The 15454-nt window shown below is 45.2% G+C and overlaps 1 protein-coding gene across 15 annotated transcripts in view; it reads right to left on the bottom strand.

Moving 5' to 3' along the window:
- Nucleotides 1-15454, bottom strand: part of baz2ba (bromodomain adjacent to zinc finger domain, 2Ba) — a 97858-nt gene that overhangs the window by 22009 nt on the left and 60395 nt on the right. For 10 of the 15 annotated variants that reach the window (XM_053637935.1, XM_053637944.1, XM_053637936.1 and 7 more), the window contains exons 3-14: nucleotides 14835-14984; nucleotides 9549-9749; nucleotides 8751-8906; nucleotides 7635-7816; nucleotides 5512-5718; nucleotides 4920-5411; nucleotides 3234-3864; nucleotides 2665-2946; nucleotides 1383-1443; nucleotides 1141-1249; nucleotides 794-895; nucleotides 24-243 (exon numbers count right to left, since the gene is read on the bottom strand). In XM_053637935.1, coding sequence (XP_053493910.1) covers nucleotides 24-243; nucleotides 794-895; nucleotides 1141-1249; nucleotides 1383-1443; nucleotides 2665-2946; nucleotides 3234-3864; nucleotides 4920-5411; nucleotides 5512-5718; nucleotides 7635-7816; nucleotides 8751-8906; nucleotides 9549-9749; nucleotides 14835-14982 — 2791 coding nt within the window. In that variant the 5' untranslated portion in view covers nucleotides 14983-14984. The remainder of the gene's footprint in view (nucleotides 1-23; nucleotides 244-793; nucleotides 896-1140; nucleotides 1250-1382; nucleotides 1444-2664; nucleotides 2947-3233; nucleotides 3865-4919; nucleotides 5412-5511; nucleotides 5719-7634; nucleotides 7817-8750; nucleotides 8907-9548; nucleotides 9750-14834; nucleotides 14985-15454) is intronic. The other 5 variants (XM_053637943.1, XM_053637945.1, XM_053637948.1 and 2 more) reach the window with 1 other exon arrangement.

Raw genomic sequence — 15454 nt, 5'->3', positions numbered from 1 at the left:
TGAGGCGGTGGTGTTAGCATTACCCTGAGCCTCCAGTTTGCGGAGCAGCTTGGCCTCAGAGGGGCTGGGGAACTCCGTGTGGCCCACGTTGGGCGGACGACCCTTCCTGCGGCGCGAGCCGGAGCCCTCGCTGTCGCCGGCAGCGTGCTGGCGCTCGGCGTTAGGCGGCCGACCCCTGCGGCCCTCCATGGCTCTGATGCGCGGTATGACCTCTTCCTCGCTCAGCGGGCACCACTGCAGACCCTGAGGGGGCGTGACACGAGCAAACGCACCAATCAGATCGCAGCACGGAGGTCCATCAAACGTTTGCTTCATACTATTACACCATCATTAATATTAAGCGATAACATTAAAGTACAGACTGGTGAAGTTATAATATATAAAGATATTAGTGCAAAAAAAGAGAGAGAGATTTTTTTTTCAAAACAATTTTAGAGACTATATATTTTTACGAAAATAATAAATCTCAGACGTAACCACAACACACAAAACAGAAACAGAAACAGAACACCCTGTGGAGGTAATGAAAGCTGATTATCACATGGCTTCCTACAGTATAACATAAGGGGAGGACTTTTAGTCTGTATATCAAATCGGGTTCAAATTGAAATCCTTGCCCTCTTGATTCAAGATGAAAGTGATAGAAAAAGAGCGAGAGATTGAGGGAGGGGGGGGGGGGCACAACCAAAAATAAATAAACAAATAAAATAAAGAAAAAACAGATCTCTAGAGAGAGAGAGAGAGAGAGAGAGAGAGAAAGAGCGAGAGAGAGAGAGAGATGAAAGGCATTCACCTGGGGTCCTTCTCTGGCTTCATAGAAGTCACCAACCCTTATTTTTGCACTGAAGCTAAAATTATCACGTGTGATGTCAGTTATTCCATATCTGGATAGATACTACAGAAGAGAGAATAATAATGACGTTTGGTGAGACAGAGAGCCATCAGGAAGTGTACTAGCACACTGAAAGCTTGGGCACTACACAGCAAAGCTAAACTACACAGTAAGGGGGGAGAAGGAGGGAGGCTGGAGGAAGTAGCGGGGAAGCTACTGGAAGGTTTGTTTTATTATTTTTTCGGGTTTCCTGGGGGATTTGTGGGTACTAAAAGCGAGTGCGGGAGGGGTCGGAGGTCGGAGGTTACCTTCACGACGTCGGGGTACTGCCGCAGACGTTTGCCGCAGGGCGCGTAATACGCCACGTCTCCTTGGAGACGACCTCCGGCGGATTTAATCCTGGTCTCTCTCCGCCAGCTAGAGTGGAGCGTGATGGTAACAAAAAAGTAAATGTAATTTGAGGAAATTATATGGATGACACAGAGAGAACGAGAGAGAGAGAGAGAGAGAGAGAGAGAGAGATGTGTTTGAGTCATGCTGTTACACATACCCCATTTCTAAAGGAGTCTTTAGATCATCCTCGTTCATCACACGCTTCCTTTTTCCAGATCCTACAACACAAGAGAGAGAGAGAGAGAGAGAGAGAGAGGGAGAGAGAGAATTAGACTAAAACACACTCAGTCATACACACACACACACACACAAAGGTTTGTTTTACTATCCGTGTAAGGACATTCTAATTAATTATTAATACAATGCCAACACCTAAATCCAACCCTAACCTCAGGAACCAAAATGAAAGTGACTTTTTAGTACAAAAAAAACAAACAAAAAAAGTTTGCGTGTGAAAGCAGATATTCCCTACCGTGATATAAAAACACACACAGACACACGCACATGCACGCGCACACACACACACACACACACACACACACACACACACACATACACCCCGAGCAGCAAAGTGAACAGCTTGGCGCAGCAGAAAACGAGAATTGCAGTCAATATGGCGTTCACACCATTAGCTTTTCACCGTCCTAAAAGCTTCTTCCTCTGACATTGAGTCATCACGTTCCTCAAAGCCAGAGCAAACACACTCCCGACACACACACACACACACACACACACACACACACACACACACACACACACACACACAGTGTGGGAGTGAGAGAGCAACAAGTGCTCTTCCTGCTGTTGAAACTCGGCCAACAACAAACCCACAGGCTTGACATGTTTGTTGGATTTGTGAGTATTTTGTTTAACGAATCTCCCTGGGAAAAAAAAAAAAAAAGCCGGAGTCAGCCAAACAGCCATAATGAGCGTGTAAACCCGAGCCAACAGGTTCAACCAAACATGGCTCGGAGGTTACTGTAAACTACGCACACGACCGCACACACACACAGTCCTCATTAGCTACTGCGTTTACTATATCGACCGGCTCTCGTGCGCAGGGGAGATAACGAGATTAAGAAGGAAATGTGTTCATTTTGAGAAAAAAATAAATTAACAACCAAAGCAACACAGATGCCTACAACTACAATTCAGCCTTCTATAAATAGAGAGCTCGTCAGCTGAACTTGACAGCGCGAGCTCAAAAACACCCATTCACATATTTACATTTACGCCATTTGGTAGACGCCTTTATCCAGAGCGACTTACGTTTATTTTATTTATACATCTGAACAGTTGAGGGTTAAGGGCCTTGCTCAAGGGCCCAACAGTGACCGCTTGGCGATACTGGGGTTTGAACTCACAACCTCCTGATCAGTAATCAGTCTTAACCACTGAGCTACCACTGCGGTTCCACGCTCGAGTTTCCCGGAGATTACCTGGAGAGGTGCCGACGGAATATGACGAGGAAGGCGAGCTGTGATAGGTCAAGGCACCGGAGCTGCTCACAATGGTGGGCGTGGCCACGCCGGCAGGCTTAATGACCTGGAGGTTGAGCGGCGAGCAGTCAGGCAGGCTGTAATTGGCGGAGGCGGAGGCGAGCAAGGGAAGGTTTTTGCCGAGCTTCAATGGCGTCCTCTCGCCGTCAGTCTCTGTCTCCGTCGTGTCCCTGTTCTTCCTCGCCGAGCCGTTCAGCTCGCTGTCCGAGTTGCTGTCCGACTCTGAGAGACAAATCGAGGAAATAAAAACAAAATGCTCCTGAATAGGTGTGGAAAAGATAAATATCAAAAGAACAAGTGATTCTGGGAGTCTTTATTCCTACAGCGATGTTAGTTTTGTTTTAATCATTTATCATGTTTGCTTTCTTAGGATAAGTTGAAACCACGGTTACAAGTTTACGATTGCAGGTAGGTACTAAAGCCGTGAGACGTAAAGTCAGATTTGTCACTTTACTCCTAATTTACATGGATGTAGGGTCTTTAAATGTTGTCTCAAACATTTCAAAAACCTGAGAGACTGTCATCCTCGTCCTCCTCATCCTCCTCTTCGTCGTCCACATCGTCATCCTCGTCGTCGTCGTCGTCCTCGCCCGACTCGTCCGAGTCCTTCTTGCCCGGAGTCTCCTGCTCCCCGCCTCCGTGGTGAAACAGATCCACAAGGGACTTCACCAAGTGCTTCTGGGAAACGTCCTTCCAGGCCTCCAGGGCTCTGGGCGTCTTGCTTTTGCGGGAGGCGCGAGGTCGCGCCGGCAGGGCAGATGCGGGTACCAGGGCAGGCAGCGGGGCGAGTAAAGGGGCGGGCACAGACATGTCCTTCCTGCCGCCGGTGCTGAGGTTGACGGGCAGGTCGGAGCGAGGTTTGGTGGTGAGCGCAAGCGGGGTGTCCTGCGTGGAGCTCTGGATGATGCCGTTAGTGTGGCCCAGACCCAGGAGAGTCTGAGTGAGCATGAGGCTCGGCGACGCAGGCATGACCTGAGCAGCCGGAGGCTTGGTACGACCCGACGTGGATTTGGGAGGGAGAACAGAAGAAGAAGAGGAGGAGGAAGTGGAGGACACGACCCTGGAACTCTTTGAGGTCTTGTAAAGGTCCTGCTGCTTCTTGAGCTGGAGTGGGAACTCCTGGTCGTGCATGAGTAAAGACTGGATAAAAAAAAGAAATCAAAGGAGAGAGAGAGAGAGAGAGAAAACAGACAGAGATTGAGATTAAAATGAGAGAATACAGAGAGAGACAAAATAAAGCATTTAAAAAAAAAAAGACTTGGGAGGAGTTGGAAGGAAATGTGGTAATTGCTCTGGTTGTCATGTGGCATAGGCGCTGATGGTGAGTGTGTGTGTGTGTGTGTGAATGTGGAGTGTGTGGAACATGATGGCCTGCGCGCTGTGACTCAGTTTGGCTCCTCATCAGTTCTGGGAACAAAAGAGTCCAGAGCAGACGTCGCTCGCAGTGTCTCCGCCATTAAAGCGCCACTCACCACGGGGGCGGAAAAAAACCCCAAAAAAAAGCACAGAAACACTCTCTCTATTCAATGTAGTTTGCTCAATGGCTCTAGATTTCTGTGTCGCTCGGGTTCTGTTTCCCGGCTCCCGTCGGTAAACACGTGTTTGTTTGACGTCTGAATGGTAATTTCAAATGAATGAAACCCAAAAGCACAGGCCGATATTAGACTGTTACGATAATTGTGCAATAAAAACCACTTTAGCCGATTACGATGAACGGGTATTAGCCTCTTCAGCAGTAATTTCATGCTTACAGAAGAAAGGGTGGGGATAAACCCATTTTTGCACTCATTTGCTAAGAATCTAGGAGTAAGAAGTTGTGGAGTTAATTGCTCATTGGCTTTTGGAGGAGCAATTTTTTTCATGAAGCCAACCGCATTTCATTTACAAAACTGAATCACGCAGTGGGGAATCCAATGCTACAGATAAGAGCATGGAGAAGCGCAGCTCTTTCAGCCACCTCTCTCGCTCTCTCTCTCTGACCTTTTCAATGAGGCTGGTCAATAGAGAGAGACGGATGCTGAATACCAACTGTGTCCTGAAACCCCTCATCCAAAATTGGCTTTAGCGCTACACAGAGAAACTGCTCGAGCTCGTTTGCTTTTCTGCCGAATGAAAAACGAAAAACTAAAACAATGAAACGAACATGTGATTAATGCATGTCATTCGTAGATAAGCTTGACAGTGTACACGCCCACCTGTTTCAGTCTGTAGTCGGTGATGTGGGACAGCGAGCTCTCTAGAAGCTTCCTGCTGCTCAGCGAGTCCAGAGGCGGCGCCTGAGACTTGTGGGCGGAGCCCCGTGCTCTGGGGGAGGGGCTCAGAGGGGGTGGCTTAGGAGAGGATGACAGGGGGAGGGGTTTGGGAGGAGAAGGGACTGACAGAGGTTTAGGGGAGGAGCAGAGAGAAAGTGGGAGTGGCTGATGAGAGGTGATGGGCAGGGGTCGAGGAGAGGAGGAGCTAAGGCGCTGAGGGGAGGAGTCATGCTGCGACTGGCCGATCAGAGGCAGCGGTTTGGCGTTAACGGCGAGGCCGGTGGACTGGATGACGCTGGTGGGCTGTGCGAATCTGTCTCTGGGTTTGGAAACGAGCGGCGAGGACTGACAGCGGGCATTGCCCTCCCGAAGGTCCCACACTTCCGCGGGTCTAGAATGTTCCTTCTTACTCGGCCGCAGGTTCGCGGTTGCAGTCTGAGGACGAATCAGAGAAAAGAAAATCTGGTTAGTCATGCTGAGTTAAGTCATGAATCAGGACAATACGATGTACATTTAAAAATGACACGGATCAAACCTTCGCTTTCTTTTTCTTCTGTCGTTCTTTTTCAGATTCAGACTCTTCGCTGTCTTTACTCTGGTCGTCGTCGTCGTCGTCATCGTCGTCCTCCTCGCCGAGGTCATCCAGGTCACTGCTGCTCACTCCTTCGATGTCACTGTCCAAAGATGATCCTGATTCGCTGTCGCTCATGCCAGATCCCTCTGTCTGTTTCTTACGCGGTTTCTACAGCAACCAACCAACACGCCAATAATTAAATACGGGCTCGAACACTCAGGGGTGTGCTGTTAGAGGAAAATAACCAACGACGAGTGGCGCGATGTAGTGGAGTTACTGTTACCACTATGAAGTTGATAACGGCAAGTGATCTATTCCTCTTACACCACAGAAATTTGCCAAATATTATCTTTACTTTTTAAAGAACACGTCATAGGTTTTTATCCAGTTACAGTTACACTTAACGTCATGGAACGACCCGGAAACAAGTTAGATCCTGTTCTCACTTACACTATAGCAGCTACAAACAACTGCATCTTCTCAGGAACGCCTCGGTCTCCTCTGTCGAAGGAAACTTTACCTCTGACTGTTACAAAGCACTGACACTGAAGACTCCTTCCAAAATTGTTAAATAAACATCTCCTTACAAAAAAACGTCACCTTTTCAAAACGTCTGAACGAGCTGTTACTACTGAAACTATAACTATAACTGTATAATAACTATAACCTAGTAGAACGAGCACATTAATATCAACTAATTTAAAATATAAAACATGTGATTTGAAGTACAGCCAAGACTACGGTCAGAGCTGCTTACTAACCAATCAGAATCAAGAGATTCCCAGCGCTGTGCTTGATCAGTAATCTACAATACCATGCTCTTCAGTACATGTTTGGTTTAAAATAAAATAATAATGCTGATCATGTGACCCAAAGCGCAAATGTTGGGAAAAAAGAAAAGACATTTAAAACACTGAGGCAGCTGTTTCACAACACGATCGCACGCCGTAATTCCTGTTAATGTGCATAACGAGTCCTGCTTGGCATGATCTCAGATGTGATTAAATAGGACTTTACTGTAGCCGCAGCATGACAGACGCACGTCATAAACTTTTACTGAGCCGGTTTTAGCACGGCAATACTTGAGATTTATGTATTTATAATCAGATTCCCACTGCAACGGACTGCAATTACAACAACAACAAATGAAGAAATGTGGCAGAATGTCTAGAAACAATTTCTGTCTTCCAGTCTATTCGCGAGTCTTGCTAGCAGGAAGTCCAAGTGTCTTGACTTCTTGTGTTTCTCTTTGGGTGCGTCTCATTGAGCTCCCTAGCTAGTGAACCAGTATATGGCGTACACGAGTTGGGGCTCATACTGATGACTCAATTTCTCCTTCGCATTGTATGTAGCAATGTCACCACTGGCATTTATCAACAACAGGCAGAACTGATATCTTTCTGACATTATATAACGTCATGTAAATTCGTTGAATAATTTCACTGAAATTAGCTTAATCACACGTGTTTGTCATGCCACTTCAAGCAGGAGCGTAGTCTACAGCAGCTAGTAGATTTTTTAAAATAATTAAACACTTGGAAGGCGTTAACCTCAAACAAACCATATTATAGGACGTCAAATAAACTTAAAAATCCCTAACGTAAGAAATCATGAGAGACACAACAACGATAACAAGCTACTTACTTAATTTGTAGACGAAGTTGGCTGAGAGTTTGTCCGCCATTTTTTTTTTCCTTGAGATGCATGATGTCATTTCCAGTAAGGGAACATAGTGAGCATCGATGCTCCCTGGTTTTTCTGGCGCACTGTGGGGGTTTTTTTAGGGAGCGAATGTTTCAGTGCACCGGAAGGACATCGCGACTAAGACGGCCCTTAAAACGCCCGCCACCCTGATCAGTGCCCTGACTGCTGAACTAGAGAGCTGACTGAGACGCACCCTTTGTTTCGCTATCCATCCGAGTGTGATTTTTATCGTCCGACGAAGCCGAGCTTTCATTTTAACTGCACGGAATGCTTCTTTTGAGCCCCAGACGATGAGACGAGAAACGATGAGACGAGAAACGACGAGACGAGGGACAATATGAAAAGCTGTAAATGATGATGTACGCTGTTCGTTTTTTTACCTTCTCTTTCGGTTTCTGAGAGGGTTTCTCTTGGAGCTCTTCTGTGCTGTTGCTGTGATGAGAGGCCTTGCGGGCGCGAGGCTTGACGCTGGAGGTGTTGAGAGCGGGCGAGGACGACACGGACGCGCTGCCTTTAGTCGTGGATGGAGAGACCACGCTGCCGTTCAGAGCTCCGTTAACACCTGGGATTGACATCAGACACACACACACACACACACACACACACACACACACACACACACACACACAAATGAGAGACGTGATGCAGTAATTGTATTGCACGTTTGTGATATGAACACAGTGTATGAGTGCAGCACAACTGCTGAGGATCACTGTATAAAATGACAGAATATTATTAATATTCAAATGCATCCCAACACTATTTAGTACAGTAATTATATTAATTAAGAATTCATTTTAAAATGCATGTTTAGAGCACTAGTAATTTAGTGCTGTAAAAATACTCGATTAGCAAGTGCCACTATCTTCATAATAATGATTACACTGAAAAGAATAATAGTCATATATTTTAAAAACTTTTTTTTTAAACTCATTTCAGGATATAAAATAGTCGAAGCTACATATTTTTTTTTTAGGGGTGTGGGTAGATTCTTTGGGATTTATTTTAGGGATTAATCTGTTTCATTTATAATCATAATCATAATAAGAAAGGTTTGATATTTTAGCCCACATGCAAGATATTTTCACTTGCCTAGAAATCATTAACAGATTAGTTTTTTTCCCCCCACATGCAGTAAACACACACACAAACACACACACACACACACACACACAGCTGCTGCACCAAACACGTTTATCAACCTCGCTGTGCCCTAAAGCACGGATCTGCTTAAAACACTGAGCTGAAATTCAGTTTGACTTCACATGAAACTGAATAACAGAGTGTATCAAGTTAATAATTACTGCAAATTAGGAAGACTGAACACACATGAAATGGAATTATCGTCGACCCTTTCTGAACTACGAAACCGGATTACTACGCAGTTCCAGCTCTCTATATATCCGACATTATTTGCACAAATCATTGATTAGGCATTGTGTTACAGTGCTGAGCTCTGTAAACTCAGAGCACAGACACGTGCTGCTGTTGTTCACCTTTAGGACCCTGGCTGCTTTTGCTCAGGGTTTTGGACGTATAGGGCGTGGCCTCGTGGTTCTGAAGGGGAGGGGCGAACAGCGGGGGCAGGCCTAGGAAAGGAGGGAAGAAGGCCGCTGTACTCCGCCCGTGAGCTTCGGCTGCTCTCCACCACTCTGGGATTCGGGAGAAACGCACGATCGTCGTTATGTTAGTCAAATTCAGTGTCAAATTCTTGATTCTGATTGGTCAGGAAAAAAAATCCATATTGCACGCCACTTTCGTTTACTAGGTTGTTTTTGCTATTGTAATTATAATGATGATGTATTGTTAGTTATATCGTTACATACATTCTAAAGAGTTACACAATACTGATGCTTATATTCTCTCTCTCTCACACACAAACACCAAAGTGAGGTCATCTGTTGTTATGCAAATTTAGAGAAAAAAAAACAACAATAAAACAAAATTGAAAGGACAGGAGCTCAAATGAAAGGCTAAATATCTTGACAAGCTGCTCCTGCGTGCATGAGGTGAAAAAGCTGACCTACTGATAACCTGAGGATTTGATAGAGTGGGAGGAATTTAGCTCATTTGAATAATAATTGATTTTATGCTGGTGCTCTTTTGATTGTAATGTCGCCGAACCTCTTCAGAATACCTACAGTAACAGAATGATTCGCTTTAAAATTCTCTAAGCTGAATAAACGTTATCTATCCACAGAATCACAAGTTCGCTTCCTGGGATTGTTAGCCAGCATCATTTTGTATGGGAATGTATATAATGAGGCAAAAAAAATAAGAAGAAAATGGCTGACCTGTGAAAGCCCCTAGTTGTGGGTGCGCTGCCAGGGCTGCGGTGACCCCCAGCGCTCCGAGACCGCCGAACTCGGGGCGAGCCGTGCTGGGGGAGAGCAGGCCGAAGGCAGGGTGCGCCATCACGGGGAAGGCACTGGGTACCGAGGTCACCGAGGTCACGCTGAACGGCTGCTCGCTTCCCGTCACACCAAACAGAGGACCTTAAACAGAAAACACTCATGAGTCAGTATGATCTGTGTGTAGAGACGCCGTCACATACGATTTCTACTACAGTTCAGCAGCGTTACGTTACAAAACTGGAACATCTACACAAAGTCAAACTCTTCTGTACTTTTGCGTGGGAAAGTCTCAGTATGGACGCACTCGTGGGATTCTCCCAGCTGATGTACGTGATTGGAAGAAAAGATTCTTCAAAAAAAAAAAGGGAAGGAGGCTACTGAAGAAAAACACGGTCCAATTTTCAGACACTTGACCTTGCTGTGACCTTGACCCGGTTTGCATCGATGCCAAAACTCTAAATCAGTTCATCATCTGGTTATGATGATATTTCCATAGAAACCCTACAAACGTTCAACCACTCGTTCTTGAGATGCCGGACTAACGGAATGAGGAACAAGCTAAAAATAGTAACAGGCGAAAGTTTCCTGTAGCGTAAGAGGAATAAAACTCTTCAGGATGATGTGCTTGTTGTAGGAGAATAAAACAATCAGCTTCGGTAACCGTGACTCTGCAGGTTGAAAGATTCCCGGGGATTCATGGGAACATGGTGGTGCGAGCAGGAGACCGGGATCAGCCCGGATAAGACTCCGCACACGGAAAATTTATCATGCAGATTCCCAGCTTTACACACACACACACACACACACACACACACACACACACACACACAATTCTATGCCAGATGAGGAGGGGTGAAAAGCCCCCAGCACACACACACACACATACACACACACACACACACACACACACACACAAGCTGTTATCCCAGTGCGTAATTCACTTTTGGAGGGAGCGCCGATGCCATTAGTTCCACACAGAGAGAAAGAGTGAGATCTCTCTCTCTCTCTCTGTGCGCATTGATGTGGCTTTTATGGGCGAGTTTCGAATGCAACAGTCCTGATAAGTACGTGGTGTTTAATGTAATCACAGGCTTGCTGACAGACGCTGACCGAAAGCTATGATCAAAAAAACGAATAGGGAGGAAAAAAAAACCCTTGGAAGTGATACAGTGAGCCATCGCACTTATTCAATCCCTGCTCTTGTAAAACACATCATGCGTTAAATCACCGGAGTGATTTCATTGTGATCATCATCATCATCATCATCATCGGAGTGTGTGTTTTTTTTTGTGTTTTGTTTTTTTTTGGCAGGATGATGTCTCCTCCAGGAGTCAGGTACAATTTGTGCACCACATATTTCATATAAATTCAATTTGCATTACTGAGCGCACTTTAAAAAAAAACAAAAAAAAAAAGGGTCCCAGTTGCAGCCGTTCCAGCAGCAGCAGCGGCAGCAGCAGCAGTGAGTGCCAGGTCAGGTTCGGCTTGGGCGGAGGGAAAAAGTGATGACAGAGAAATACAGAGAGGCTTTTTTTTGCTGCAACTGGGAGGAGACGATGAACAGATGTGTGTGTGTGTGTGTGTGGACGGTGGAGAAGGATGGGTGGTGGAGGAGAAAGTGTTCCCAGTGGGCACCACTCACTTTACAAGCTTCAGACTCTTTTTTTTCCCCTCTTTCTCTCTCTCTCACACACACACCTACACACTCACACCTTCTCGCAGTCTCTATCTCTGACACTGGAGACTCCTTCCTTAATGTTCAACATTACTAAACATGTCCTTACAGGAAGCGTCACCATACAGTGACAGTCAACAGTTGTTACTATAGAAACGATAACAGCACGTTAATATAAACCTGTGATTTGGAACTGTCAGAGCCGCTGTTATAGGAAACGAATCGACACCGTCTGACCAATCAGAATCGAGAATTCGACAGCGACGGCGCAACAGAGTGAGAAAGGGGGAAAGTGCAGACGTGGAGAGAAATGAACGGGAATGTTCTCCGGAAAGGTTGACATTCACTCCGGATGACACGCACGCACGCGCACGCACACACGCAATGGCGAAAAAGCGTCCGCCTCGTGTTAATGCGCTTTCAGCCGCTGATAATTAAATCACACATCGAAAGAGAGAGAGACAGAGAGAGAGAGAAGAGCAGAATTACAGGATTACCCGCTATCCTTCCAGCCATCTATTTTTGTCACTCGCACCCTTATTTGTCTTCCTTCACATTTTTTTTCCCAGTTACACTCTTTTTTTTCCCCCGTTACCCTCACACACACACACAATCAACCATCAGTGTCCCCTCCTTCCTCTGCGTCCTTCACTGTGACAAACGGGGCCGTCTCAGAATGCACCGCTGCGTCTCCTCGCCCCAATCGTGTGGGATGCAGAGCAGAGGGATTAACGTGCCCTTTGTTGGCGTCAATCACGCCGCCGCCGACAGATTGGAGTTAATTGCCAAGCCTGTGTTTGAGGGGGAGAGAGCGCAGACATGTGTTCTCCATTTTAGCCCTGTGAGATGCTCACGTCTTCTCCATTTCAGAGCAGACCTGCCTCTGTCTCTGCCGGCGTGACGACTCGCTCGGCCGGATGCTTGAGAAAAATAAATAAATAAATAAAACAAAAAACAAAACAAAAAAAACAACACTTGTAGGATGGTAACGATGCAGCTGTTAGACGAGGTGAAAGTCCCCAAAACTTGGATTTTGTTCAACAAAAAATTGCTTGCAAAAAAAACAGCTTTCTTCCTTACTTATAAGATACCCAGATTCTTTGAATATGCAAATAAGAAGACACCTCCAAATCCTACAAGCCCCACCCCCTTCCACTGGTACACTGGTGCTGCATGGCCCACATTTGCATTGAAATATAATTGCCTTTTATTTTTATTTTTAGAAAGGAAAGGACATGACATGACAAGGAAGTGAAAAGGAGAAGAGAAAAGTAAAAAAAAAAAAAAAGAAAGGGAACAAGAAAGTGAAAAGGAAAAAGACGGGGAAAGGAAGAGAAAGAGAAGGGAAGAGAAAAGGGGATGGGAGGGAAAGTGAAGGAAAGGAAAGGGTGAGGAAAAGGAAAAGAGAAAAAAAGAGAGGGAAAGAGAAAGGGAAAAGGAAAAAGAAAGGAAAAGAATGATAAAGAGAAGGGAAGTGTTTTTGTCTTCAAAGGAAAATGAAGGAAAGTTTCACGCAGTTGCTTTTTTCTTACTTTCTTAACAAGAACTCCACATTCTACGAATATGCAAATTAGACACACCCCACCCCCAACCTACATGGCCCACCCCCTTCCCCTCGTACACTGATGTTGCATGGCCTACATTTCCATTAAAACATAAATGACGTTTTATTTTTAGAAAGCGAAGGGAAAAGGAAGAAAAAGAAAGGCAGAGAAGGGAAAGGATGAGACGTGAAAAGGAAAAGGGAGGAAGGCTTAGACTAAAAAGCCTTTTCTCATACTTCCTCCAAGAACACCACATTATATGAATATGCTAATTAGCAACGCCCCCAGCCATGCATGCCCCACCCCCTTCCCCTGGAGCACTGATGCTGCATGGCCTGGATTAGCATTCAAATATAAACAGGCTTTTATTATTCAGCTCCATTGTTTATTAAAAGAAATCCAAGAATGTTTGGACTCTTTCAGGATTTAAAAGATTCATTAAAACATGGTCTACAGTTTAGCCTGACTTTAAGTGAAGTTTTAACTTTAAAAAAAAAAAAAATCTAACATTCTATAAACTACAGTAGGTCCACTTTTATGCTCCATTATGTATTCATGAGAACAGCAAAATTCCAGCTATCATTTCCTGAAGGCCGTATTAAATAAATAAATAAATAAATAAATAAATATTTACATTTTTTTTTGACAATCTAAAATGTCAGTAGAAATGAGAAACACAGCAGAGAGGCCGGCGTGCTCTTAAAGTGCCGATAAAAACGACATCCTGTTTAGGCCACTGTCCCCCAGAGACAATGGGATCCTCTTAACAAAGCTCCACTTGGCGCCCCTGTGCTGAGGCTAGCACAAGTGCAGCACACACACACACACACACACACACACACACACACGTACAGAAACGGGCGTAGATTGCAGAGATGGTCGATATGAGCATCTAATGGGGAACGCGTACAATCAACACAGGGATGAAAAATATATTGTGCTGCAGAGAGCAAGAGAATAAATTACACACTGCAGCTGACACCGAGTCATATATTCTCACCAAGCAATCTCAGTTACAGTGTCAGGAAACACTGATTCAACACCGAGTGGACAAGAGGTGAAGACACGGAGGAGAGGAGAGGGGGAAAAAAAAGAACTGAAAACTGAGAGGAAGGGAAGGAATACTAAAGGAACAGAAAATGTAAATTAGGAAAGGAAATGAAAGAAAACGGAAACGAAAGAAAGAGGAAAGAAAAATTTAGGAAAAGGAAATGAAAGAAAGGGGAAATGAAAACTAAGGGAAAGGAAAGGAAAACTGAGGAAAAGGAAAGGAAAGTGGAAGGGGAAACTATAGGACAGGACAGGAAAGGAAAACTAAGGGAAAGGAAAGGAAAGAAAGGGGAAATGAAAACTAAGGGAAAGGAAAGGAAAGAAAAAGGAAAGGAAAACTGAGGGAAAGGAAATAAAAACTGAGGGAAAGGAAAGGAAAGGAAACTGGAAGGGGAAACTATAGCACAGGACAGGAAAGGAAAAGTGAGGAAAAGGAAAAAGGAAAGGAAATGGAAAGGAAAAAGGAAAGGAAACCTAAGGGAAAGGAAAGGAAAGGGTGTACGACAGGGAAGACGAGAGCGACTCTCAGACACTCGCCAGCAGAAGCAGCCTGACAAAAGCCTAGTTAATTGTCGGAGTCTCATTTATGCGGCAGCTTTTCAATTTGCAGCCAAAGCTGTGAGCGCTAAAGCCTGGCTGGGAGAAAAAGGTGTTTTCACATGTTCCACAATAACATAGTAATTATGGCAGGATCCAGTCAGAGCGCTTTCCACTACACTATACTAACAGCAGGAATGCAGAGACCAGGGCCTCTCTCTCTCTCTCTCACACACACACACACACACACACACACACACACACACACACACAGAGGACTATGCAGATGGACATACGGTAAGAGTGTTATATTTATAGTATCAGACAAAATGTGCAAATGTATACTCAATATGCTACATTCAAGCTGTGTGTGTGTGTGTGTGTGTGTGTGTGTGTGTGTGTGTGTGTGTGTGTTCTTACCGCAGGCGGCGAGCGAGGCTGCGGCTCCGTGGTTGAGGCTGCTCTTGGCGTTGGAGGCCGGGGACACTGAGGATGAAGATGAAGATGAGCTGGTGTGTACGGAGACCGGGGTGGAGGAAGGCGAAGCCAGTCGCTCTCCAGACTCCATATCTGTCAAACCCAATCAAATCAGAGCGGTTAGAAACAAACACACACACACACACACACACACACACACACACACACACACACACACACACTGCCACTCTTCCTTTTACATCTCACTTACTCCAAACAATATACCTATTTAAAACCAGTCACTAGTCATTCGATGCAACACACCCACTCACCCACACACTTATAACACACACACACACACACACACACACACACAGCATCTTCCCCCCCCCCCAGACTGTATGTTAATGACAGATTTGGGCAGAAGCCTTGGCACAGTTTGTTCTCTTTGTCAGTTTAACAATTCACTCACTTGTGATAGACTCAAGTGGAGAAGAATCACAGGTCCACACACATACACACACACACACACACACACACAGGTGTGTGTGACACACTATGATTTACAAGGCTATTCACAGCCCTTTCTACACTCTGTAAAATGGCCAGCGTCTCTGGCGATT

The sequence above is a fragment of the Ictalurus furcatus genome, chromosome 12, assembly GCF_023375685.1.
Source record: "Ictalurus furcatus strain D&B chromosome 12, Billie_1.0, whole genome shotgun sequence".
NCBI classification, from domain to species: Eukaryota; Metazoa; Chordata; class Actinopteri; order Siluriformes; family Ictaluridae; genus Ictalurus; species Ictalurus furcatus.
The sequence above is the reverse complement of the archived record's forward strand: the minus strand, read 5'-3'. Positions and strand labels throughout refer to the sequence as shown.